Below are 23,664 nucleotides of genomic sequence, written 5' to 3' on the forward strand. Positions count from 1 at the left end.
GGGTAGGATTACCACACAGCTGCGTCACCAGCTCTATGGTGCCCCGTGTGCCAACGCAGGCAGATGACCAAAGGTCACCCAGGGACTGTGGAAATCCTCCCATCCCAAAACAAACTGAGAAAAGAACTTCAGTGGAAACAGAGCTGTGACAAGGACCAAAGGAAACATCAAAAAAGGAGACTTTACCACTCACTCGACAGCACGACCCCATCACCTTGCCTGTCTATTGCCGCTCCAAGTCCCGACGGTGCTGCACCAACTCAGCCCTCACAGTGATGGGGGGGCCGCGTCCACAGTCACACACCACTTACCACAGTCTGAACCACAGGGTGGACGGGGCTGTGCCTGAGGTCATGTGGCTGGCAAGTGGCAGAGTGGGGACCCTGCACTGTGGCAAAGAACATGGACTTGGGCCCTGCCTGCAGGGATGAGCCCAGCTCCACAGTGCATGGCTGTGATCAGGAGAACCGCGGGACCCTTCTGTAGCTCAGGTGCCACTTTCACCACAGGACAGAGACAGCAGCAGCACATTCCTCATTGAGCACTGTGAGGACGACAGCAGCTCGCATGTGGGGGCCTCGGATCGTCAAGTGCTGGAGAACTCACACAGTTACATTATATCATGGGGCCCGTTACCATAATTAACAATCTCAAAGCAACGGGGCAATCCCCCACTTCCCAATAAGAGCAAGTCACTGTTTTAAAAAGGAACCTTCAGGGCACAAGAAGGAGCTCTCAGAACGAAAAACGAAGGACAAGACAACAAACTTAATAGTTTAGTCATGAAAAACAGAAAGTATCTCCTAGAAACTAAAACAAACAGAAGTGGGAAACAGACAAAATTGGAGGGCCAGTCTAGGAGTCCCAACAAATGACCCACGGCAGCTCTAGGAAAAAAATGACAGGAGGGAGGAGATCTTCAAAGAAATAAATGAAAGTATCCCGTGCCCGAATGCCCCCAGTTCCTGCGCCGCAGCCTCCCAGCATGAGAGACAAGAAAGGCCACATCAAGACACAGCATAATGAGACTTGACAACAATAAAGACGCGCGCGCACGGCCACACACACACACACACACGTGAAAAGATCCTGAACACTTTCAGGAGAAAATAAAGCACACACAAAAGTAAAAATGGCCCCTGACTTCTTAGTCAGACTGGAAGCTAGAAAACGCTTGGGAAAAATTGTTTCCGGTATGGATTCTATACCTAGCTAAACTATCATGAAACATCCGCTCAAGTCCCTTTCAGACTAGATCTCGAACAATCTACCTCCAGGGCCCCCTTTCTCGGGAAGGTCTGGGAAGATGTCTGAACCAGAGATTAAGCCAAGAAACGGGGTGGGGGAGCCAGGGATGAAGGAAGTAGGCAGAGAAGAGGGGCAGGGGAATCCCCAGGGTGATGGCAAAAGGAGGGCCCAGGACACACTGTGCTGAGGCCAAGGGGCACCAGGAGGGATGTGGCCCAGGCTACACTCCTGGGAAGATTATGGGTAAATCTGAGACAAGACTTCCAGAAAGCACCAAGGCCGGGGGGCGGTGGGGAGCAAGGCAATTATTATCTCCCCCAAAACTAAAAGTTGTACAAGAAAAAAAAAAGCAATGTTAGTAGTTTGCAAATACCTTTGCAAATCACCATAATGTATGGTAATACATTAATGGTGATTAATAATAATCATAATGGGCGGAGACAGAGAGCTGACCCGTTCCAGAGACAGAGGGGAACGGGTAACACCCCAAACAGAAAACTCTGGAAACAGCAGCATAAATGTGTTATTTAGGAATCCAGAAATAAATGCCAAGAGCACGCTCAGACTGAAAGGGAGCCCCCAGGAGGTGGGAGGGAAGGGCAGGGACACCCGTTCTCCCTCTCTAAACCACGCGGGGCTATTCAATACCTTCAAATACAAAGATGTCAAACCCAAAATCAAATCCAACATCTGAAAATAACGTACAACGCAAACTTCACACACAAGCACTTGGCTTCCTGACCAAGACAAGGCATGCCCAGCCTCTCTGTGCTCAACGTGACTTTGTTCAGCTCCTTCCACAATCCCATCTCACAGATGAGTAAACAGAGGCACGGTGCGGGGCTGGTCAGGGCCGAGCGAACAGGCAGTTGAAGCGGGCACTGACCTCCCACTTCCCACACACACGGCAAGGCTCCATCTTGTCACAAGTCAAACCTTTTTATTTATTTATTTTTAAAAGATTTTATTTATTTATTAGACAGACAGAGATCGCAAGCAGGCAGAGAGGCAGGCAGAGAGAAAGAGAGGAGGAAGCAGGTTCCCCGCGGAGCAGAGAGCCCAATGCAGGGCTCAATCCCAGGACCCTGAGACCATGACCTGGGCCAAAGGCAGAGGCGTTAACCCACTGAGCCCCCCAGGCGCCCCAAGTCAAACCTTTTTAAATTTCCCATAGAAGAAGCTTAAAAAAGAAGCAAAGTTAAAACTAAAAACAAAAAACCCAGACACATTCAAACCACGAAACCGAGCCATAAAACATATGCTTGGGGTCCCCTCCATCCGCTGACACTGGGGGCACAGTGTCCTGTCCCTGCGGAAAACGCACACACCCACACGGAGCATGGCCAGCTCACACAGCGTCCAGCCGGGCCTACGGCACCTTTGAGACAGCCTCCGGCAGAGGATCTGTTAGCTCTCAGCATGGCTCTCCCGTCTCACCTGGTTTCGAACCTTGCTGGGGCGGGACGGCAGACCTGCCCTCAGCTGCCCGGGCTGAAGGGGCGTCGGGAGGCCTCAGAGACAGAACGGTAAAAGACACGGGTCACAGAGGAGGTGCCCTACTCTACATCTTTAGGAGAACCCTAAAACCAAGCTGTTACTCCAAGCACACCTGTGGGGTCTCTGCGGGGCTGTCTCCTGTGCCGTAACTTTACCACCAAAAGCAATCTGAATATTGGACAAGCCATTGGTTTGGACAGTTAACTTTGGAAAAAGCTTTTCTGCCTCTCATTAAGCACCACACACTCACAGTGAGCCTGCTTCATGCCAGGGCCCTGGGCTGGAAGCTGGGGGCCTATGAGACTCGCAAAGCCCAGATAACTCTTATGGAGTGGTGGCTGTGGGGGCAGTGGCCCTAAGTGCCATTCACCCCATGAGAGCAAGGGAAACAGCACAAGCAAAGGCCCAGTGGCAGCAGGGATTCAGCAAGACAGGTCGGACCCGCCCCGATCCCAGACCCTGAACTCTCCTTGCCACAAGCAAGGCAGGGGGCACAGAAGGTTACGTTCTCTGGATGTAAACACCAAAGACACGTCAAACAGGGGGTGGAGGTTTACCCTCCATGGGCCTGGCCTGGCTCTGGACAGCAGCCTACAGGGCTGCCCCCTTTAGCCCAGCACAGGCTCCCCGCTCAGTGCACCCCCGAAACGGCTCCCAGTCCGTCGAGGAAACAGCCGCTGCCTCATGTCTGCATCCTCGGGAGCGGACCACAGGCACTTGCCGCCCTGAGCCTCGACCCAATGCGTGGACCTCCATGGGCTCCCCTCTGCAACATCTCGTGGTCAGCACCCCTGCTCCCACATGAGATGTGGCCCTCGCCACTCCCCAAACGCCAGCAGGAACGAGACAGACGTTGGGGGGGGCTTCAGGACCAGGGAGGCACCACTGGAACCACAGACAAGCCGGGTCCCCACCAGGTTGACACCGACAGACGGGGCAGAGGGGAGCGTCCACAGGCAGAGGGAACCATCCAAGACCTACAGCTGCTCTGCGAGACCAACTGGGGGTGACATGTGGAAGGTCAGCAGGACCTCAGAGGGGGGCAAACAGCACATACAACTCCTTACATAACCGTCAGCGGCTCTGAACTTCGAGGCATGTTGTTGGCGGCTGACGCGCCAAGACAGGAAGAAGGGGAGACGCCACGCGGGTCTGACCGGGACACAAGCCACAGCCCCGACAGCGGCCACACATGGGGGCTTTTGGGGGGAGGTGCTCCCCCAACCTGGCCCCACTCCTGGCTCTGATGGAACCCTGCCGAGGCCCCGAGGCCCAGGGGCCACCTGCTCTGGCTTGCTCTGGGTCCCCCAGCCGTGCATGGGCAGCGCGTGACCACACGGAAGGAAAGAGGCCAAGATGTCCCAGACATCCCAAGAAACTATGACACAGCTAATTTCTCCTCATTGGCAAGCACACACGTGAGCCAGCACCCCTGCTCCCACGCACCCTGCAACACACCCTGGGTTCCATAATTCAAGGATCCAAAACTGAGATCCCCCCGCGACCTGGGCTGGCGGCACCGAGTGGCCAACGGTCCCTCCTGCTCCTGGGGGAGGGGCGGGCTCGCTCAGCGGCCTCCCTGTCACCCCAGCACTGTCCACACAAGGGACCATCCGCCCCAGCAGCCCGTCCACCTAGGCCATCGGCTCCCCGCCAGCCCAAAGGTGCCTGCTGTGGTTGTTTTTTTACAAAAACACCTTGCAAAATGGACGTCAGAAAACACCCACATCCCCACATCCCCCCCCTGCCACCAAGCAGCCCCCAGGCACATCTGGGTCTACCTCCGACCATCTCAGAACAGAACACCGGACGGGGACGGCGGCACCACGCTCATCACCGACGCCCGAGGACCCTGCTGGAGCGAGCCGGGCACGTCAACACCGGCCGTGCCACCCAGACTCCGACACGATGCTGTCGTCAACGCGGACACGGGGCCAGGATGGGCAGCGGCACGCAGAGCAGGAGCAGCCCTGCGGAGCTCGGCACAGGGAAGCAGGTGCCGGCCACGGCCGCCAGCCCCACAGCCCCCTGGCTTGCAGCAATGCAGGCTGAGCTGTGAGCAGGGCACACGCACGTTCACGCGGGCCACGGCAGACCCCATAGCCAGCCCGTACCCGCACACGCCACGGCCACGCTGCCCTCCGCTGGGGCCCCCGCGCCGGGCGGCCGGCCCCACATGAGCCCGAGCGTCCTGGGGCTGCCCAGCCAGCTGACAGGCCTCGCTGCCTGGGGGCGCGTCTCCTTCCGGCACCCCCGCACCACCCGCACGGCAGGGCGCGCTCCTCCGGGGCCTGTTTTGCTAAAAATCTGTCCCCTCTCCCCGCTCTGCCCCCTACCCCCCTCCGCGGCTCAGAGCCCTGTAGCCGCAGCCCTGCCCCAGGCCTGGAGCATCATGCGGCCCCGAGGCTGCGGGGCCAGGCCTCCTCCGGGCAGCATCAGCGCCGCGCGCTCGGCCTGCAGCGCCGGGAGGAAGGGCAGGGGCGCCGCGCAGCACTCACCGGGCTTTCTTCTCCCGCCGGCTCGGCACAGGCAATTTTTATGCTCTACGGAGCGGTGGGCGTGAGGGGGGGCATCTTCCTTCCCTTCCGCGCCGACGCTGCCCTGCGCTCCCCGCGGACCCACAATGGGCAGGGTGCGCTCCCCGGGCGAGCAGATATTTAAAGGCTGGCTGGCCGGCCGTCCCCCGCCTCTCACATCCCTGCCTCCTCGTGTCTCCAGGCCGGGTGGTACCCGGCTCCCCTGGGAAGCAGGAGCCAGCAGCTGAGGCACCAGCTAAAACACGGCCTGGATGCCCAGGAGCTGACGTCACATGAAAACAAGCATCTCTGCAGGACGGTCCTGGAAGGCGGCGCGGGGCAGCGGCCCCAGGGAGGGAGGCTCAGCCCAAGAGCGCTGCGGGGCCAGAGCCCAGCTGGCCGGGCCACCCCCACCCCCCCAATCAGGCCCCCAGGTGGGGTGTGGGGAAGCACCTGGGCGTGAGGGACCTCCGGCCCATGTCCACAGAGGCCCGGGAAGCGCCCACACAAATGCTCACGGGCTCCAAGGCCTGGGTGCTGTGGCCCGGGAGGGAAGGGAGGACTGAGGCCATGGTCCCGGCCATTGTGTCTAGATGGGAGTCCAACCCCAATTCCCTCCAATTCCATAAAACTCCCAGGAAAAGGACAGTGCCCGTCCAGCCTCCCTGGAGTTGCCAGACCAGCACTGACCCTACGTGGTCCGAGGGGCTTGGGAGGTTCTGTGCTCACTGCTGTGCAGGCACAGACTTGGGGCCAAAGCTCTGGGTTCGAACTCCCGCGCCTTCAGGTGATAGAGCTGGGGCCTGAGGTCGCTGCGGAGCTCCAGTCGCCTGGTCAGTCCGTGTGCAGGCATTGCATCCACTGTGTGTCTCATGAACACAACACTCAGAGACGCCACTTGAGGCCAGGGGCCCCCGTCTGCCCCTGGAAGGGAGGGCTGGTGAACAGCAGGGCTCTGGGATAGCTCATGGTTTCTCGAGATGCGGAAATCACACAGAAAAACCTCCACAGATTTCGGGGCCATAAATAAAGTTCACTGTGCCTCATTTGTTTGGCTCCAGCTGCTGCAGCACGAACGATGCGTGTGCTACCGGGGCCTTTCCAGAAAGCCTGCAGACCCTGAGACGGCAAAGTCGTAGGATAACAGACCAAGCACGTCTACAGGGGGCCCCACAGGGGATGCAAACGTCTCCCGAGTCCACTGTCAGGCCTCATCCACAACCAGCTTCACGCCACCGCCCTCATCCTCCCGACAAGCACCGGCCCCTCCCACCCAGACCAAAACACCCTGTTCCAAAGAACTCCAGAAAACCCAGGCTCCACTGGCAATTGCTAATTTTAATGGAAGCCTATTTTCGGTGGATAACTAGCTTTTCCAGTTTGTTGGAAGTAATTTGAGACAAAGCTGAGTGAAACTGGATTTTTAATAAAACAACAGACATACGTACAAATACCGGGGACAGGCATATTTCCGGATTCCGAGGTGACTGGCCCACCCGGGGCCTGGAGGATGCTCCCAAGGGCTTTGGCCCCTAAGTCCCTGCCCCAGCAAGTGGTCAGCGGAGAGCCCCACACACCCTGGGGCTCTGCTTACCACCACCACCCCCTGCAAATGACGACGCAGGGGCTTGAACACACCTGAGCAGGCCGGGCTGCAGCGAGGGGCCTTTACTGAGGCTCAGACATGCCCAAAGCCCTTGGAGACTCTGGGACACTCACACAGCCCCTTGAGGGGCTGTTAGCACAGACGCGTTTACAGGGAAAGGGAACACAGGGCCACATCTACCTGCCTGACCCCACGTAGCTGGGGAGGGGCCCACTTATCGGGGGCCTGGCCCAGGCACAGCCTCCATCCAACCACAGAGGGTCCTACGGTGGGTGCTGGGCTCAGCCCCGAACCCCCCACCATAGACAGGCCCCCATGAGGTGGCTGGGTGCTGTTGGCTCCTCAGAACGTGGGACGCCCCTCCCTGGGGGCGGGCTGCAGCGGGAGCCAGCCCGCGGCCACCAGCCCGTCCAGGGATGTCTCTGTCATTCGGGTGTGTGATGGGCCAGGGTCACTGACACAGGGGACAGCAGTGCCAGGTCTCAGTGCACTGGTGGGGCACTGCTGGCCTTGACGACGGGAGCTGCTGCACCCTGATCTGAATATTCTCACAGACCTCCAGGACCCAGAAGTCCAGCCAAGTCCGGACCGACTCCACTCGGCCCCTGCTCAGCCTTGGTGCAGATACCCTTTCCAGGGCAGGCGCTGAGTCTCTACCACAGGCCATGGGGAGGCCACAGGGGCCTGACCCCGGGGCGGGAACCAGCTGGCAGGACCACCCTGTCCCACTGGGTCCCCTGACCAACCGCATGCAGCCAGGCCAGCAGCCACCCACAGGGGTCCCCGAAGCCTGTGGGCAGACACGGCAGAGACACCCCTGCCTGATGGGGGACAGTGGCTGTGGGGTCCAGTTCCATGGGGCAAGTCCTGCCAGCAGGCGAGATTCCTCCCCCTCCAGGAAGCCCCCCTTGTTAATCACCTTAAAGTGTGCAGCCTGTAAGGGCCACTGGGCGCCCCTCAGAGACATGGAATAACCACTCACTAGGCACAAGGTCTGGTGCTCTGCACTTCTGCAGACACTGTGGTTTTCAGATTTTGTGTAGTTTGTTTATTTGAGAGAGAAAGGTGCACATGCATGAGTGGCGGTGGGGGGGTCCCGGGGAGGGACAGGGAGAGAGAATCCCCAGCAGATGCTGAGCGTGGAGAGACCATGACCCAAGCGGAAATCAAGAGTCGGATGCCTTACTGACTGAGCCCCCAGGTGCCCCTGGCAAACACTGCTTTATACACCGTCCCATTACTCCCATTTAACAGACAAGAAACAGAGTCACAGACACACATGGGGGGAGGAGCTGCGTGAAGACGGAGGCCTGCACCCGCCATCAGGAGCAGAGTCAGGGGACAGACCCCTCCCGCTCAGACTGCTGGCCTCCAGACTGGTCTAGGGCAACTCGGTTCTGAGCCTGTGACCCTTCCCCACAGCAAACCACCCTGAGATCAGGGAGGGACCGTCCTCTCCCACCACTGGGCGCCTGCTGCCTTTCCCTGGGCCTCTCCCTCCCTGGACCGGCCCCGCCCCCTCCCAGCAGGGGACACCCCCAGGCATATGGGGCATCCCCACCAACCCCAAGTAAGACATTTGCTGCATCTTATGGGCCAAGAAATTCAGGCTTACTGAGCCCCCGGCTGAGCACTGAGACTTGGGTTTGCTGCATCTGGGGCCCAAGAGCTCTGACCACTCGAGACAGGTCTGTGTCCCACCAGACGCCCAGGCCCACACTATCCCAGACACAGACTCACATCCAGATGGATCAAAGACCAAAAGGCAAGAAACAAATTTTTTCTACCCTTTGGTGTAGCCAGAGAGGAAAATATTAACAGATTTGAACATGGAAAACTCAAACGTTAACATTTCCGTGTGACCAGAGGCATTAAAAGGCACGTGAGGGAGGCGGGTTTGGAAGGAGGCTCTGGAGCACGCACCGAAGCCGCAGAGCCAGGCCGGCGGGAGGACCGGCGTGGCCGCCCACGGGCGTGCCCACGGGGAGAAACACAGCGAGTGAGGCCCGGGACCCCGGTGGCCTTGAGGGGACCCGTGAGGCCACAAGGACCTTCTGTGCTGCCATCCATGGGCCATCTGGAGCACTCTGCCCAGAGCCAGCAGGCGCACCTCCCTCAGACACCAGAGCTGCCACGTGACTCCTGCACCTCCAAAGCCACCCAGAGCCACCACGGGCTTGCCACACCGAGCCCACCGTCCCCACAGAGCCTGCGCCCACCAATCTGCCAGGATTCTCAATTCCTTATCATGCCACATACCTGTCCTGGAATGCCCTGGAAATACACTGCCACGTGGTGGGAGGGACCCTCCTGGGTCTCTCAGCTCCTGTGGGGCCCTTATTGCTGACTGCAGGGAGCCGGGCCTTCCCGCCGAACCTCCACAGCACGTTCACCTCCATCACGGCACCTGATAGGCACGGTGGCACCCATGGAGGTCTGCCCCGATGGGGCCCAGGACAGGACTGAAGTCAGGCCCCCTTCAAAGTGGGGGACCGTCACGGGGCCCTGTTGACGGTGGCTTCGGATGATGTCTGCACAGACACATACTGATCAGTCTTTAAGGTGTGGCCAAAACAAGGCTACCAGTTTCGAGCTTTCCGACCTAGAACAGGCACGAGATGCCAAGAGCAGCACAAGTCACAATGGCCCGAGGGCCACGTGTCCATCCATCCATCTGTCCACCTGTCCATCCGCGCACAATGAGAGAAGCAAACTGCAGGAAATCCACACAATGAAACACAACTGAGTCCTAAAAAGGGAGGAACAGCCAGACAGAAGAGAGTAAGGAAGGAGAGGGCCAAGCACGATAAACAGACAGGACCCGACAGCCACACTCCTGCCTCCGGGGAGCCCGCGGGACGCTCTCCGGGAGAGCGCGCACACGCGGTGCCCACGGTCTCCGTGCGCCTCCGAAGACAGAGTGTGTTCTCTGCCTACAGCAGAATATAGTCAGCCACAAGCCACAGAGAGAAACTGGAAAAGTCACCCGTGCCTCCAAATCAAACAAAACAGCCTTGAACAACCAACGGACCAAAGGAGAAACCACGAGGGAGAGAAAACAGAGATATGCGTGACCAGAAGCACAGAAGCGCTTCCAGGCTGCAGGTCATGCTGCGGGGCCCTCCCGCTGGGACCACCACCCTGTGAACCCCGACCTCAACCGTGACCACCAGCCAACTAACGTCATGACTTAAGGAAAAGAAAAAGGAAAAACAAAGTAACCCACAGCCAGGAAAAGGCAGGAAATAACGAGGACTGGAGCAGAGATCCACAAAATTGGAAATATAGAAACAACAGGGAAAAAAAAAATCAATGAAACCAAAAGTTAGTTCTTTGAAAAGATCAAGAAAATTGACAAACTTTTAGCTACAGGGACTAGGAAAGAGAAATGATTCAAATTACTGAACTCAGAAATTAAAGCGGGACAATTCCTATCACTGATGCTATAGAAACAAGAGGAACCCAAGGCAGCCTGGGAACCGGCGGTGGCACAAACTGCCCGGCCCAAGCCCCGAAGAAACAGGAACGATAAACAGACCCACCATCAGCAGAGACAGCACCAGTAATCAAAGATCTCCCGACAAGAAGATCACTGGCCCTTGGGGCGCCTGGGGGGCTCCGTGGGTTAAAGCCTCTGCCGTTGGCTCAGGTCATGATCTCAGGGTCCTGGGATCGAGCCCCGCATCGGGCTCTCTGCTCAGCAGGGAGCCTGCTTCCTCCTCTCTCTCGGCCTGCCTCTCTGCCCGTGATCTCTGTCTGTCAAATGATTAAATAAAATCTTTAAAAAAAAAAAAGAAGAAGAAGAAGATCACTGGCCCAGACAGTTTCACCGGCAGATTCGACCAAACATTTAAAGAGCCAGCACCAACCCTCTCAAGCGTTTCCAAAACACCGAAGAGGAGGGACCTCGCCTAAGCTGTTCTAGGAGCCCGGCCTCACCGGCGCTGAAGCCGGGCAGACAACACTGCAGGGAGGGAAAACCACGGACCGATGTTCTCGTGATCACCGGCGGAAAGTCCCCGGCAAAATTCTGGCCAACAGAACTGAGCCGCACAGGGAAAGCTTCCACCCCGGGGCCAAGTGCCACCTGCCCCCAGAACGCGAGTGCAGCTTGTGGACGAAACTCCACTCGGGGCAACACCCACGAACACAACGAAGGGAAAAACACACGACCATCTTCACGGACGCAAACAAGGTATCTGAAGAGTGGAACATCCTTCCGGATAAGAACAGTCACTAAACCAGGGGACGCCAACACAGCAGAGCGGGAGAGCCAAAGGAGAAGGGAGGACGCAGGAAATGCTGGGTGAGAGAGGGCTTCTGGCGGGGGCTGTGGGGGCACCGCAGACCACGAGGTCGCTGGAACCACGGAAGGAATTCCTCGAGCAAGCTGGACGCAGCCTGACGGCCAGCGGCACCGAGTGTCTCCAGGCTGCGTCAGACACGCGTCAAGCTCTCGTGCTGGGGACCAGGCTACTTGGTGCCTGGGTTTAGAGATAAACGTTACAGAGATGGACAACTCCACGTTTCCGATCTAAATAGGCAGTTTTGGGGGTGTCAAGGTGCCTCAGTCAGCTGGGCCTCCAACTCTGGATGTCAGCTCCGGTCACGATCTCAGGGGTCATGAGATCGAGCCCCAAGCTGGGCTCTGCACTGGGCATGGAGCCTGCTCCGGACTCTCCCTCCCCCTCCTCTGCTCCCATGAGTGCACACTCTCTAAAAACAAACAGGGGTGCCCGGGGGGCTCCGTGGGTTGTGTGTCTGGCTTCTGTTCGGTCCTGATCCCAGGTTCCTGGGATGGAGCCCTGCATCAGGCTCCCTGCTCGGTGGGAAGTCTGCTTCTCCTCCCTCTCCCTCTGCCCTGCTTCTGTTCCCTCTGTCTCTGACAAACAAAAAAAATCTTTTAGAAAAAAATAAAATTAAAATAAAAACAAACACGTAAATAGGCAGTTTATTTAGGCCTAAGAGTGCTGGACGAGCCGGGCTGATGCTGGCAGGATTTCTGACAGAGCTCGGGACTACAACTGAGCTTGATATCCTTTTGACAGGTACTCAACTTTTTTTTTTTTTTTTAAGATTTTATTTATTTACTTATTTGTCAGAGAGACAGAGAGCAGGAGCACGGGGAGCGGCAGGCAGAGGGCGAGGGAGAAGCAGACTCCCAGAGGAGCCACGAGCGGGAGGCAGGACTGCACCCCAGGAACCCGGGGTCATGATCTGAGCCGACGGCAGATGCTTACGGGGCCACCCAGGCGTCATTCAACTTTTAAAACACTCAACAAACAAGGCACAGGGGTCGTCACGTGCCTGTTTCTCCATACTACCATGCGATTAACTCAGTTCTGACACCACTACACTACGACGGTCAGATCACACACGGGAAGGGATCGGTCCTACAAGACGGCCCTCCCCGACTCCAGTCACCAATCCGGGTTGTCACCCATGCTTCCGACAGAATGGCAGATCAGGCAGTGCCACAATCCCCTCCTGGGTGTGATTAAATTGCTAGAGTGACTGGATTAACTCGGGACAGACAGACGGAAGAGATGCCTAGGGAAAGGTATGGGGGAAGGGCACAGGGCTTCCATCCTCTCTGGGCAAGCCACTCTCCCCACAGCGCCGTGTGTTCATGAACCCAGAAGCTCCATGAACCCTCCTTTTGGGGTTTTACAGAGGTTCAGTTCATAAGCATGACTGACTGAACCTGCAAGCCCTCTCTCCCCACCAGAGGTCAGAAGGGAGGACCGGAAGCTCCAATCCCTCCCCCACAAGGTCTTTCTGGTCACCACCCCCATCCAGAGGCCCCACCCTAAATTACCTCATTAGCATCAACTCCAAGTGTTCCAAAGGGACTCTTAATGATTGAGGAGACAATGCCATCACTCAGGACACCCCTGGGGACTTAGGAGCTCTGCCAGAACCTGGGGGCCAAGACCATGTGTGCTCCTCATTACAGCACAGATGGAAACTACCTTCACAGAGTCAAAGCCCTATAAGCAAGCCCCCAGCAAGACTGAGAGCTTTTCCTCCGAGATCAGGAACAAGACAAGGAAGCACATTCTTCTCTTCTGCACACAGCGGGGAAGTTCTAGCAGGAGCAATCAGGCAACAGAAAAGTAAGAGCACAAAAACTGGAAAGGGAAAAGTAAATTGACCTCTGTTTGCAGATGATACAGAAAACCCTAATGATTCCACAAAAACGCTGTCAGAACTAATAAACTCAGTAAAATGGGACGCAAAGCCAACACACAAAACTCAGTTGCATTTTTACACACAAGCAATGAACAATCCAAAAAAGAAATCGAGACAAGAGTTGCATTTTACAGTAGCATCAAAAACAAAACACTTCAGAGTAAGCCTAGCAGTAAGGAGAAAGACTTGGGACACCAAAAACCACAAAACAGTGCTGAAAGGGATTAAATGGGACAAACGTAGTAGAACATCCCATGTGTTGGGTTAGAAGGCTTAATACTGCCATGTTAATTCATCTGACCCAACCTACAGATTCCACGCAATCCCTACCAAAATCCTAATGACATGGTTTGCAGAAACAGAAATATCCATCCTAAAAATCATCTCGAGGGACCTAGAATAGCCAAGCCACCTGGAAAAAGAACAAAGCTGAAGGCCTTACATCCCGATTTTAAAACTTCCTACAGGAACAGAAAAATGAGATGTTGGCATAAAGACAGACAACATGAAGTCCAAGAGAATAGAGAGCCCAGAAACCAACCCTCCCGTGGCGTCCTATGGTTCTTAGCGAGGCCGCTAAGATCATCCAATGGGGAAAGGTTGTTCTTTCCAGCAAACGGTGCCGGGAAAACCAGATATCCACACGCGAAAGGATGAATTTGGACCCCTACCTCACACCATATACAAAAATTAACCCTACATGCATCAAAAACTTAAATGTAAAGGCTGAATTTATAAAACTCTCAGAAGAAAATAGAGGGCGAAACTCGACCACGTTGTATTTGACAAGGATTTCCTGGATGCGGCACTACAGGCAACAAAAACAAGCCAAGGGCCGTCTGTGCGTGAACAGACACACCAAATGTGGTCAGAATGGCAGGACAGAAGGTGGAAGGCTGGGAGCCAGGGGCTGGGGGTCAGTGCTTACCGGGGACAGAGTGCCCTCTTACAAGATGAGGGAGGTTCTGGAGCTGGACGGTAGAGATGGTTGCAAACAACGCGAATGTAATTCGTATCAATGAACCGTACACTTAGCGGTCAGGGTGGTAAGTTTCAGGTTATATGTAATTTACCCCAGTATAAAACTGGGAAAGAGAGAAATGTCATTGTGACACCTGCTACAAAGGCATGAACTCTGGAAACACCAAGCTAAGTAGAAGGAACCCATTTCAAAACACCACAGGCCACATGATTCCATGACCGGAAGTCCAAACCAGGTAACCCCACAGAGACTGTAGGGGGCTGAGCGGGGGCTGGCTGGGGAGTGGCTGCTGATGGGCGGGACAGGCCCCAGAAGTAGGCAGACGTGGCACAGCATGGAGTGTACTAAATCCCACAGAATCATTCACTTTACGGTGGTTATATATTCTATGTTATGGGCACTCTGCACAATTTTTAAAAAAATTTTTTTAAAGATTTTATTTATTTATTTACAGACAGAGATCACAAGGAGGCAGAGAGGCAGGCAGAGAGAGAGAGGAGGAAGCAGGCTCCCAGCTGAGCAGAGAGACCGATGCGGGGCTCGATCCCAGGACCCTGAGATCATGACCTGAGCCGAAGGCAGAGGCTTAACCCACTGAGCCACCCAGGCGCCCCCCCCAAGACTATTTTTTTAAAGATTAATTTATTCCAGAGAGCAAGCGAGTGGGTGCGTGCATGGTGGGGAGGGGCAGAGGGTGAGGGAGAATCCTCAAGCAAACTCCCCACTAAGCACAGGACCCGTCTCAGGGCTCGACCCACGACCCCAAAATCATGACCTAAGTCAAAACCCAGAGTTGGACACTCAGCCAACTGAGCCACCTAGGGGCCCCAGTCTACACACTTGGGCAGCAGGAGGTGCTGGAAGGTGTTCAGCTGAAAGCAAATGCAGCCCCAGGTAGAGCGAGGTGGCCCTTGAGGCTGCCCGTGCCCAGGTGCCACCACAGGACCACGTTTCTGCTGCCTGTCATCTCTGGCCACCGTCCACCAGTCCATCCAGCCCCCTTCACGCGTCCCTGACACAGCTCAGGGGCGCAGTTCACGTGGTACCTGTCGGACCCTCTCACTCCCCGGGCGTCAGGCTGCTGCTTGAGGCCAAGAACACGGAACACAAAAGCCCACGCAGGCACCAAACCACACAGCACACCCAGTCCATGGTGGCCGTCAGTGGCTGGAACTGTCTGAAATGAGCGTGGGAATCAAGCCAAAAGAGTAAAATCCCGGGGAGACACCTGCACTCAAAGAGCCCAGGAGCCCGGGATCCCCTCATGAGATGGGCACTCTGCTCACAGCCCTGGCCAGCGAGGTGAGCCCGTTCTCCTGAGTGCCTGGTGCTCAGGTGCAGACGTGTGGATCGGTGGGCAGGGAGACACTGGTCAACGGCCCTCAGCCCGTCCCTAGGACTCAGCCAGGGCCCAGGGCCGGTGGGATGATCAACCCCGAGGACACAGGCAGGCGGGACAGCCAGGGCGGTGCTCCTTCAAATTCACATTCCTACATTCCCCTGCAGTGACACAATCGGCTGCCCGGCCACGCCCACTCCCACCTGCGGCAGGGACCCCAGGCCACGCAAGGCCAGGCCCGGCCTGGGGGGCGTCCAGGCTGGCTTCCCTCCGAGGCTCCTCCGCGGCTGCCGGGGTCCCTGCAGGCCATTCTGTCAGTGTCACCATGTCTGCACCTCGGGGCCCACCCAGGCCCTCCTGGCCCCCATGGCGTGTCCCACCTCATAACTCTCTCCGGACCCACATCCTGGCAGCGCCCAAGCCACATGCTCAGAGAACCGGGCAACCGCACACGTGCCCCGGCCCATGTGGCCGCCCCTTCCCCGGAGGGGCCACTGCTGGAACCTTCTTTTCCACGGGACACCTCCTCCGTGCAGCTCCCGGCCTCCGACTCTCAGCCGCAGCCCCCTCCCAGCCTTGCCGCTCCCCCCCACCCCACCCACCCCAGGCTACACCGATCCCGTGTTTATGGGGCCTATCACCTGCCCCCCAGCTAGGAGGTCCTAGGGCACCCGCGGCCCCCCACCCAGCCTGTGTGCTGCACACAAGCAGGACTAAAGGAAGGAACGTGTCCCTGTGCCTCCTTACACTCTCCCCAAAACCGCCCCTCTGTCCACTGCCTATAGGCCAGCTGTGGCCGAGACCCAGCCAGCCCCGGCCCTCCTGGCCTCATCAGACAGCCCGCTCCACTGCGGCCAGGAATCCAGAGTCCGCGTGGCCCTACAGACTGGCCGGCAGCTCCTTCAGGGTCCCCTGGTCCCTGTTCCCTTTGGAAGCCCCAAGGCCAGACCCCAATCCCAGCCACTCTCTCCTCTACACTAAGGGCCCCCAAATCTATCTTCAGCCCCACTGCTTTCCTAAACCCAAGAATGATGCACACAGCTGCCCACTCACCATCTCCCCTCCGCCCAGCCTCTGCTTGAATCCTCTGCTCCAATCTGCTGGGGGCTGAGCCAGGGAACCGCCTTAGCCCCGAGGAGCGACACAGCACCAGGCCAGAGGAGGGTCTGGGTTGTTGGTGAGCAATTCATGCCCCACATGGGGGCTCTGGCCTCAAGGACAAAGTGGGGCCAGAGAGCTCTGACCAGCCTGGGGTCCGGTGGTCCCTGGGACAAGGCCAGAAGCTCTGTTCTGGACCCACTGCCCCTGGGACTTCCTCCCGTGTCAACAGACCCAGATTCCTGCATCCGTGGGGGCCAGTGGGGGCCGGAGAGAGGGCACATGGCCAGGTCTGGGGGTGGCTGGGCAGATGCCTGGGCCCTTCCCTCCTCGGGGAGATCACAGCACTGCTTGCACTGTTCCTCCTGGCACCAAGGAACCAAGCCAGTGTCCCGAAGGCAGCCCTTGTCAGCCAGAGCACACACGCCAGCAAAGGCAGGAGCACCTGCGGAAACCCCATTGTCAGGGCACCTCGACCGCTCACTCTGCCTTCGGTCGCCTCGTGAGGACACACGTTCCTAAGCCGCGGCCAAAACAGGCAACCGGTCTGCACACTCCTGACACTTGGATCGGGAATTCAAGCCACGATGTGCAACACGAGTCATAGGAGAACGGCAGTACTCACTGTCTTCTCCCGGACAAGGCATGCCTGGCTGCTCGGGGGTGCTGGGGAACACTGGAGAGAGGGAGAGAGAGCAGTCTGTCACCGAGCGCGGCCACGGAAGGTCCTACGCCATCTCAGGCCAACCGGACGAACCCCCCACAAAGCCCACATTGCCGACCAGCCTGCTCTGAGGGGATGCTCCTTGTGGCACAACTGTGGAAGCCCAAACCTGCTTTAAAAGGACTTCGAAATGCAGTGAAAACCTCTGGGGGAGAAGCAGTGGGGGACCCTGGACCAGAGCTGCCCCAGGAGGCCTCCCGACTCACAGCGGTAAATTAAGACGCAAGTTAGGAGCGGCACCCTACGTCAAAGTGGACTTTTGAAAGCACGTTAGACTCTGTTTTGCACTCAAGGTGCAGTTCAAAATTAAATATCTTAAAATACATCCTGGGCTTCCCTCATGGATTATTCAGGCAGGAGCTTACAAAGTCTTAAAGTATTAAAACTTAACTGAAGCAACCACTTCCTTATCTAGAAAATAACGCTGTCTTTGGAAAGCACCACCATCAAGAACGCCGGCCGGGCGAGGGCTCCTAGCACAAACCCCATGTCCAGGCAGAACTGCAGAAGCGGGACCCCGTAACCAACACTGGGCCCGCCCCAGGGAGAACATGGCCCCACGGAACCCCAGGTTGAGAGCACCGGTCCCAGCAGTGTCAGGTTTGGCTCGGCTGTCCCTGCCCACCTGCCTGGCCAAGGGTCTGGGCTGCATAGGAGTGAATGCAGACGTGGCTGGTCCGAACCATGCTCAGACACCCCGAAGAACCCCCAAGAGTGTCGGGGGGCAGCCTGAAACCCCCAATTCAGACTATACTGAAATCATAATAATTCCTATTTCCCGTGATCAGTCTATAAAGCAGCTCTGAGCTTCTCAGATAACAGCTGTGAGCCGGGAGACAGGCTCAGGGGAGGGTCTCATCCATCCCAAGTGTCCCCTCATCCACCTGCCCTCCTACACTTGGGCTGGGACCCTTCCAGCTTCCCAAAAGGTGGAGGCCGGTGAGAGGGCCCAGGCTTCTGATGTACCAGTGATGCTGGCCTCCAGGGAATGGGGACAGTGAGGACCGGCAACCAGAACCCAGGCCCCTCTGTCTAGTGAGAAGGAGCTTTTCTGACTCTTTATCAGCTACGGCAATTTTATTTGGGTTAACAAGATGTAAGAGAAGAAACAAACCCAAATCACACTATATTCAACATCCTTAAGTTCTCTGGAATCCTAAGATTTTAAACCATGATCCCCGATGTGTTCTCTAGTCCCCCTGGCCATCTGGAAACCATGCTGGGCTCCCACCACCCCAGACCACAGTGGCACCACCCCACCCCCCCGGCTGCCACTGACCGTGAATGGTGAGCCCCTCATCCCTGCGCTGACAGGCCAGACGGAAGGCCTCCTCCAGCTCCATCTGGGAGGACACGGTGCAGGGGTCACCTAGGCAGGGCAAGAGACATCACTGAGGCTGCCGCAGGCCTGAGGCAAAGGGGTCCAACTCAGGCTAGGAAGGGCAGGGTCTGGCTGCTCCTGACCAGTCGCCCACTGCGGAGCTGGGAGACCCGAGAACGGGTAACAGGACGGGGGGGGGTCCACATCAGAACCAGCGGATCCCCAGTACGAGCCCCGAGAAGTCTACCTCCAGAGCCAAACCGTGCTAACGTTCCTGGCTTGGACAAGATGAAGGACATTCTTCTTAGGTTAGTCCTCGGTGAAAGGAAAGGCTCCCTGCCCCCATCCTGGAGAGGAACACAGAAAGGCACAGAACCAACGCCCCAGGGGGTTACTCTGCGGCTCCCCTGGCTCCCTGTGTCCTTGTCTGGCAGCTGGACTGTGTCCCCACTCCCTAGCTTTCTCATATGTGTGTCTGACTGAGAGAGAGAAGGATGCAGAGGGGGAGGGAAGAGGGGGGGAAGGACACTATGAGGGCCTAGCTACTTACCCTCCAGCTCTCCCTGAGATGAAAATAAGAAAGAGCTTATCCTTCCAAATCACCCACTGGAAAGCCCAGAACAGGAGAGAGGGAAGGAGGGCAAGGGCTGGCCCCAGGTGGGGACAAAGACCCCTGCAGCCCACTCCCCATCTGCCCTTCCCTGCCCCCGCCCCCACCCAGCTTCCGTTTTGACCAGCCTCTCCAGGAAGTTATTTCCAGCACCCTACAGGGGAAGACGGCTGTTAACTAGCTTAATCCCATAATTTTAAATCTCCTCACAGAGGGGCTGACCTAACATCGGACAGAGGGAGATCCAGAGATTTGCAGTCGGACGGACAGAAGACCAAGGGCTCTACCTTCACTGTCCACCCACTTAAGGGTGAGTGGGTGTCCCTGATGGAGACCGCACATCTCTCTCACTTCCTCACAGAGCTCCTCGAAGGTCATGGCTGCATCTAGGCTGGTGATCAGGATGTCCCTGGGGCAAAGAGGGTGGACATGTGTCACCAAGAAGCACATTTAAATCAAATTAAATACTGGTTAATTGAGTTATTGATTACACAGAGGAAAATTTTCCCAAACAAAATATCACAGGCCCCCCAAATAGAACCACTGGCCACAGTCTTGTTTTCTAATCACTATCACAAATGCCCTTGCACGGAGAGGAGAGACCTATCCCGCACCTGGATGTCCCTAAGAGGGGAGGCAGGGTGGTAAGAATGAGGCAGGGGTATCAGAAAGCCAGGCGAGCACTCGCTCAGGCACCAGGTTCCAATTCAAAAGGTCACGTAGGAGGGATGCGGGGGTGGGGTGGGGTGGGGTGTGGACACAGTTCGCTCAACTTAAGCCCACTGGCTTCATCAGACCTTCCCCCAAAGCAGATGACACAAACAGCAGCCTGGGCTTGAGCTGGAGAGAAGGAAGACCCCACGTGGCTGTGCCTGTGAGCTCAGAAAAGTGGACGTCTGAGACTCGACCTGGCAAAGCAGGGTCTACAACACCAGTGTGCCTCGCCTGGAGATCCCCCAGAAACACAGGTGCTGCTGGACCCCAGTGTTGGCACATCCTCCAGAGGCCAAACTGGGGGCCCCCTATTTTTCAGAATGACATCTTCAATGGGTCTGACCTCCCGCTGCGGCCCTGCTGCCTCCAAACCACCTTCCAGCAGCGAGAGGGCAGCACAGCCCCACCCAGAGACAGAACTCAGGGGTCGAGGGGTCGGTCAGACAAGTGCAGCTCCTGACGGGTGCCTTCCAGAACCAGCCTCATTAGAGCACCGAGGCCTACCCCTCCCAACTCAGAAGGGGAGGCGTCAAGTCCCCCAGGAGAGGGACCAGGCCAGAGGCAGAGAGAGCTGAGGTATGGCAGGAACCCCAGTGCGGCCTGGGGCAGAACCGGCCTGGGGCAGAACCGGCCTGGGGCAGAACCGAGGACTGAAAGCACAGAGGGACAAAGGAAGAGTGGGAGGAAGAGGAGGAAGAGAGGAAAAGGGACGGGAAGGGTGGGGAGAGGAGGAGAGCGGAAAGGGGGGGGGGGGGAATGGAGGGAAGGGAGGGAGGGAATGAGAGGAACAGATGACTGGGGGCCTCGTCAGCCCAGGGAAACTAGAGCAACAGGTCACGTTACTGGCAGTAACCAAAGCGCTCTCCAGAGGCCAAAGTCAGGGGCAGGGCTGGGGACAGTGGAAGCTCCGTCTGGAACTTCCAAGGGCTGCAGTCAACTTTGCCAGAGACCAGCCTTGCCTGCCTCCATCCCTCCCCTCAGTGCCTGAAGGAGGGTACTTGAACCCAGCCCAGAGGCAGCCTGAGGGGGTCCAGTCCCCACCCACCCTGGGCTGCTGGGGTGCGGACTTCCTCTCACTGAGGAGCAACCCTGATTTTTCCCAAAGGAGCTTACTCAATCCCGCGATTCCTGGATGGGAAGAGGGCTGTCTCCGACACAGGGTCCGCCTTCCTCAGGGTTCACCCACCAGCAAGGCAAGATGTCTGGCCCTCCCATGAGTCTGAGAACCAGTTTTAATAGGCAAACCACCCTTCCAGGCCAGAAGACAGGACTCGGGGCCCTCTTCTTGGGGGGCTGGCCATCCTCCCCCCAGAACTCATTCCTCCCAGAGCCATGTCACCAAGTCTCCCACACACGGTCTGCTCCCAGATGACCCAGGTGAGGCGGGCAGAAAGGACAGGGGAGTTCCGACCTGAAACCCCAAACAGGGTGCCCTCGCGAGGTCAAGGGCCCCAAGCCCCTCCTCAGCCTGGAGATGCACGCGGAGATGCACCCGTGAGACCACCGAGACCACCGGCGTAAAGAGGCCGCCGCAGAGGAGCTGAGCTCCCGTCCAGCGCGGCGCTCGGGCGGAGGCAGGATCCGCCCTCCGGGCGCCTCCCGCCCCAGGGCTGCTCCGCGGGAAGGGCCAGACGCTCCCGGCCTCTGACCCCTGAGATGCCTGCTCGCCCCATTTTACAGCGAGCAGGTCGAGTCCAGAGTCCGAAAGATCTGGTCCCAAAAGAGCAGCACCTGGAGACGCACGCGGACCCCCCTCCCCGCCCCGATTCGCGCCCCCGCGGGCAGCTCAGTGCACCTGACCTTCCCCTGGGTCGTCAAACTGTTCTTGTATATGGAGACCTCTGGCCGGATAAATTGGGAAAAGTTTAGGAAATCCTTATGTTTAAAACTCTGCCCGCAGTTCCATTCGGCTAAAACTTCAGTCTTCCAGGTTTGCGGCCGTAACGTGCAGTCAACTCCGCAGCGAACGTCAGGGCTGCGCCCAGGGCGGGGGAGCGCGCGGCGACCGCCGCCTCTAGCCCCGCAACCTCCTCCGGGCGGGCCCGGCCGGGGAAGACCTCGCCGGGGCGGGCAGGGACCCGCGCGGCCGCCCGCACCCGCAGCGCTCCGCGCCCCGGCGCCAGAGGACCCGGCGACCCAGCCCGCCCCGCGCGCTTTCCCGCCAAAGACGTCCCAGGGCGCCTCGAACGCCCGTCGCGTCCCGGGCCCCTCTCCGTGGCGACGGCGCGACAGGACCTCCCGGGGCGCCCCTGGGCCCGGAGGGGCCTCGCCATCTCCTCCCTCCCGCGCCGCACGAGCGGCGACACCGTCCCCGACGGCAGGCGCGGGCCGGGCCGTCTCCCCGCGCCCGCGCTGCCCGAGGCCCCCCGGCCCCGCCGTCGGGCGCAAGGCGCTCACCCGCTGTAGTGCGCCTTCAGGCGGACGCGGCAGCCGCTCCCGTCCATCTTGGGACCGGTCCTGCTGGGCATGGCGAGCTCCGCCGGCCGCCGTCAGCGCCGCGCCCCGGGCACTCGGGCCATGGCGCGGGGACCCAGCGGCCGGCCGGGGCGCCAGGTGGGGCCGGCGGCGGAACGCGGAAGGGCGCGCGCGGCGCCGGGACCCAGGGCACGCTCGTGGGGCCGGGCAACTCCGCGGAACTTGGGTGGCGGGCTGGGCGGGACGTGGGCACGGCCGGCGGGGACGCGCGAGGGGCGCGCACGGAATCGCGGCGTCAGGCCCGGGGGTGGAGCGGGGCGGGGGGGGGGGCCGAACATGGCCGACCCGAGGCCCAGCGGGCGGCCAATCGGCGGGACGGGCGGTCCCGGGGCGGGGGCGGTGGCACCTGCGGCCAATGAGGGCGAGGCGGGGCCGCTACCTGGGCCAATCCCCGGGGGTCCCCGCGGCGGCGACCCAATGGCTCCGCGCGGGGCGGACTACCTGTCGGGCGGGGCGCGGCCCACCTGCGGCCAATGGAGGCGCGCGCGGCCCGGCTCTGCCCGGCAACCGGAGGCGGTGCGCGGTCGGCCAGCGCCGACCCCTCGGGGAGGTGGGCTCCGGGCACCGCGCTTCCCAGGTGGGGCCCCTGCGCTGCAGCGCCCCGGGAACCTGTTGGAAATGCTACCTCGGGTGCCCAAGCCCAGACGCACGGAATCGAAACTCCAGCGGTCTGTGCAAACCAGCTCTGGGTAGTTCGCAGGTGAGCGCGATCCGAGAGCCGCTGGTCTAGGGGACAGTGGGAAAGGGTCGCCAGTGACTTGAGGGATGGGAACAGAGAACCCAGCCAACGTCGCGGGGACGGTCCGGCTCAATTGGTTCCCTCACCCCAGCGGCTCTCCTCTCCTTCCGGAATCCGAGATCCTGTTGTACCGAAGTCTTGTCTACACTAGCTGGCTGTTCCCTCTGCTCCAGATCACTCCTCGGCCCGGACAAGGACACTGCATTTACCCACGTCGCCCGTGACCTTCATTTCTGAATCTTCAGCCTCCGTGAGTCTTAATAACCCTGTGGCACTTGATCTGGACAGCCTCATCTGGACACTCTCCAGGGCCCTGAGGGGCGGCATCCTGGTTGCATCCCCAGGGCCCAAATCTGCGTTTGTATGACCTCACCTGGGCACCAGGTGGGCACCCCAGCTCAGGTCGGCACTCCCCTCGTCCTCCCCTTCCCCACACCACCCAGCTGGCAACCTCTGACCCGGGACTCCAGGCCTAGCCAAGCCTTCATGCCCCACTTGGACAATCAGAGGGGCTTCCAGGACTCCCCACACTTTCATTCCCTGGACACCTCCTGGCACCTCCTGGGAACCAGGCCCTGGGGTGAGCCTGGAGAACCAAGTGGA

At 58.7% G+C, this 23,664-nt stretch overlaps 1 protein-coding gene across 2 annotated transcripts in view; it reads right to left on the reverse strand.

Moving 5' to 3' along the window:
• Positions 1-22,572, reverse strand: part of PRKCZ (protein kinase C zeta) — a 94,972-nt gene extending 72,400 nt beyond the window's left edge. Inside the window, exons 1-4 of one of the 2 annotated variants that reach the window (XM_047724349.1) lie at positions 22,245-22,572; positions 19,421-19,542; positions 18,482-18,571; positions 17,104-17,154 (exon numbers count right to left, since the gene is read on the reverse strand). In XM_047724349.1, the coding sequence (XP_047580305.1) occupies positions 17,104-17,154; positions 18,482-18,571; positions 19,421-19,542; positions 22,245-22,315 (334 nt within the window). In that variant the 5' untranslated portion in view covers positions 22,316-22,572. Of the gene's footprint in view, positions 1-4,526; positions 4,552-17,103; positions 17,155-18,481; positions 18,572-19,420; positions 19,543-22,244 lie in introns of those variants that run through there. The other variant, XM_047724350.1, reaches the window with a different exon arrangement.
• Between the last annotated feature and the right edge of the window lie 1,092 nt (positions 22,573-23,664).

This window comes from Lutra lutra, chromosome 4 (genome assembly GCF_902655055.1).
Source record: "Lutra lutra chromosome 4, mLutLut1.2, whole genome shotgun sequence".
NCBI classification, from domain to species: Eukaryota; Metazoa; Chordata; class Mammalia; order Carnivora; family Mustelidae; genus Lutra; species Lutra lutra.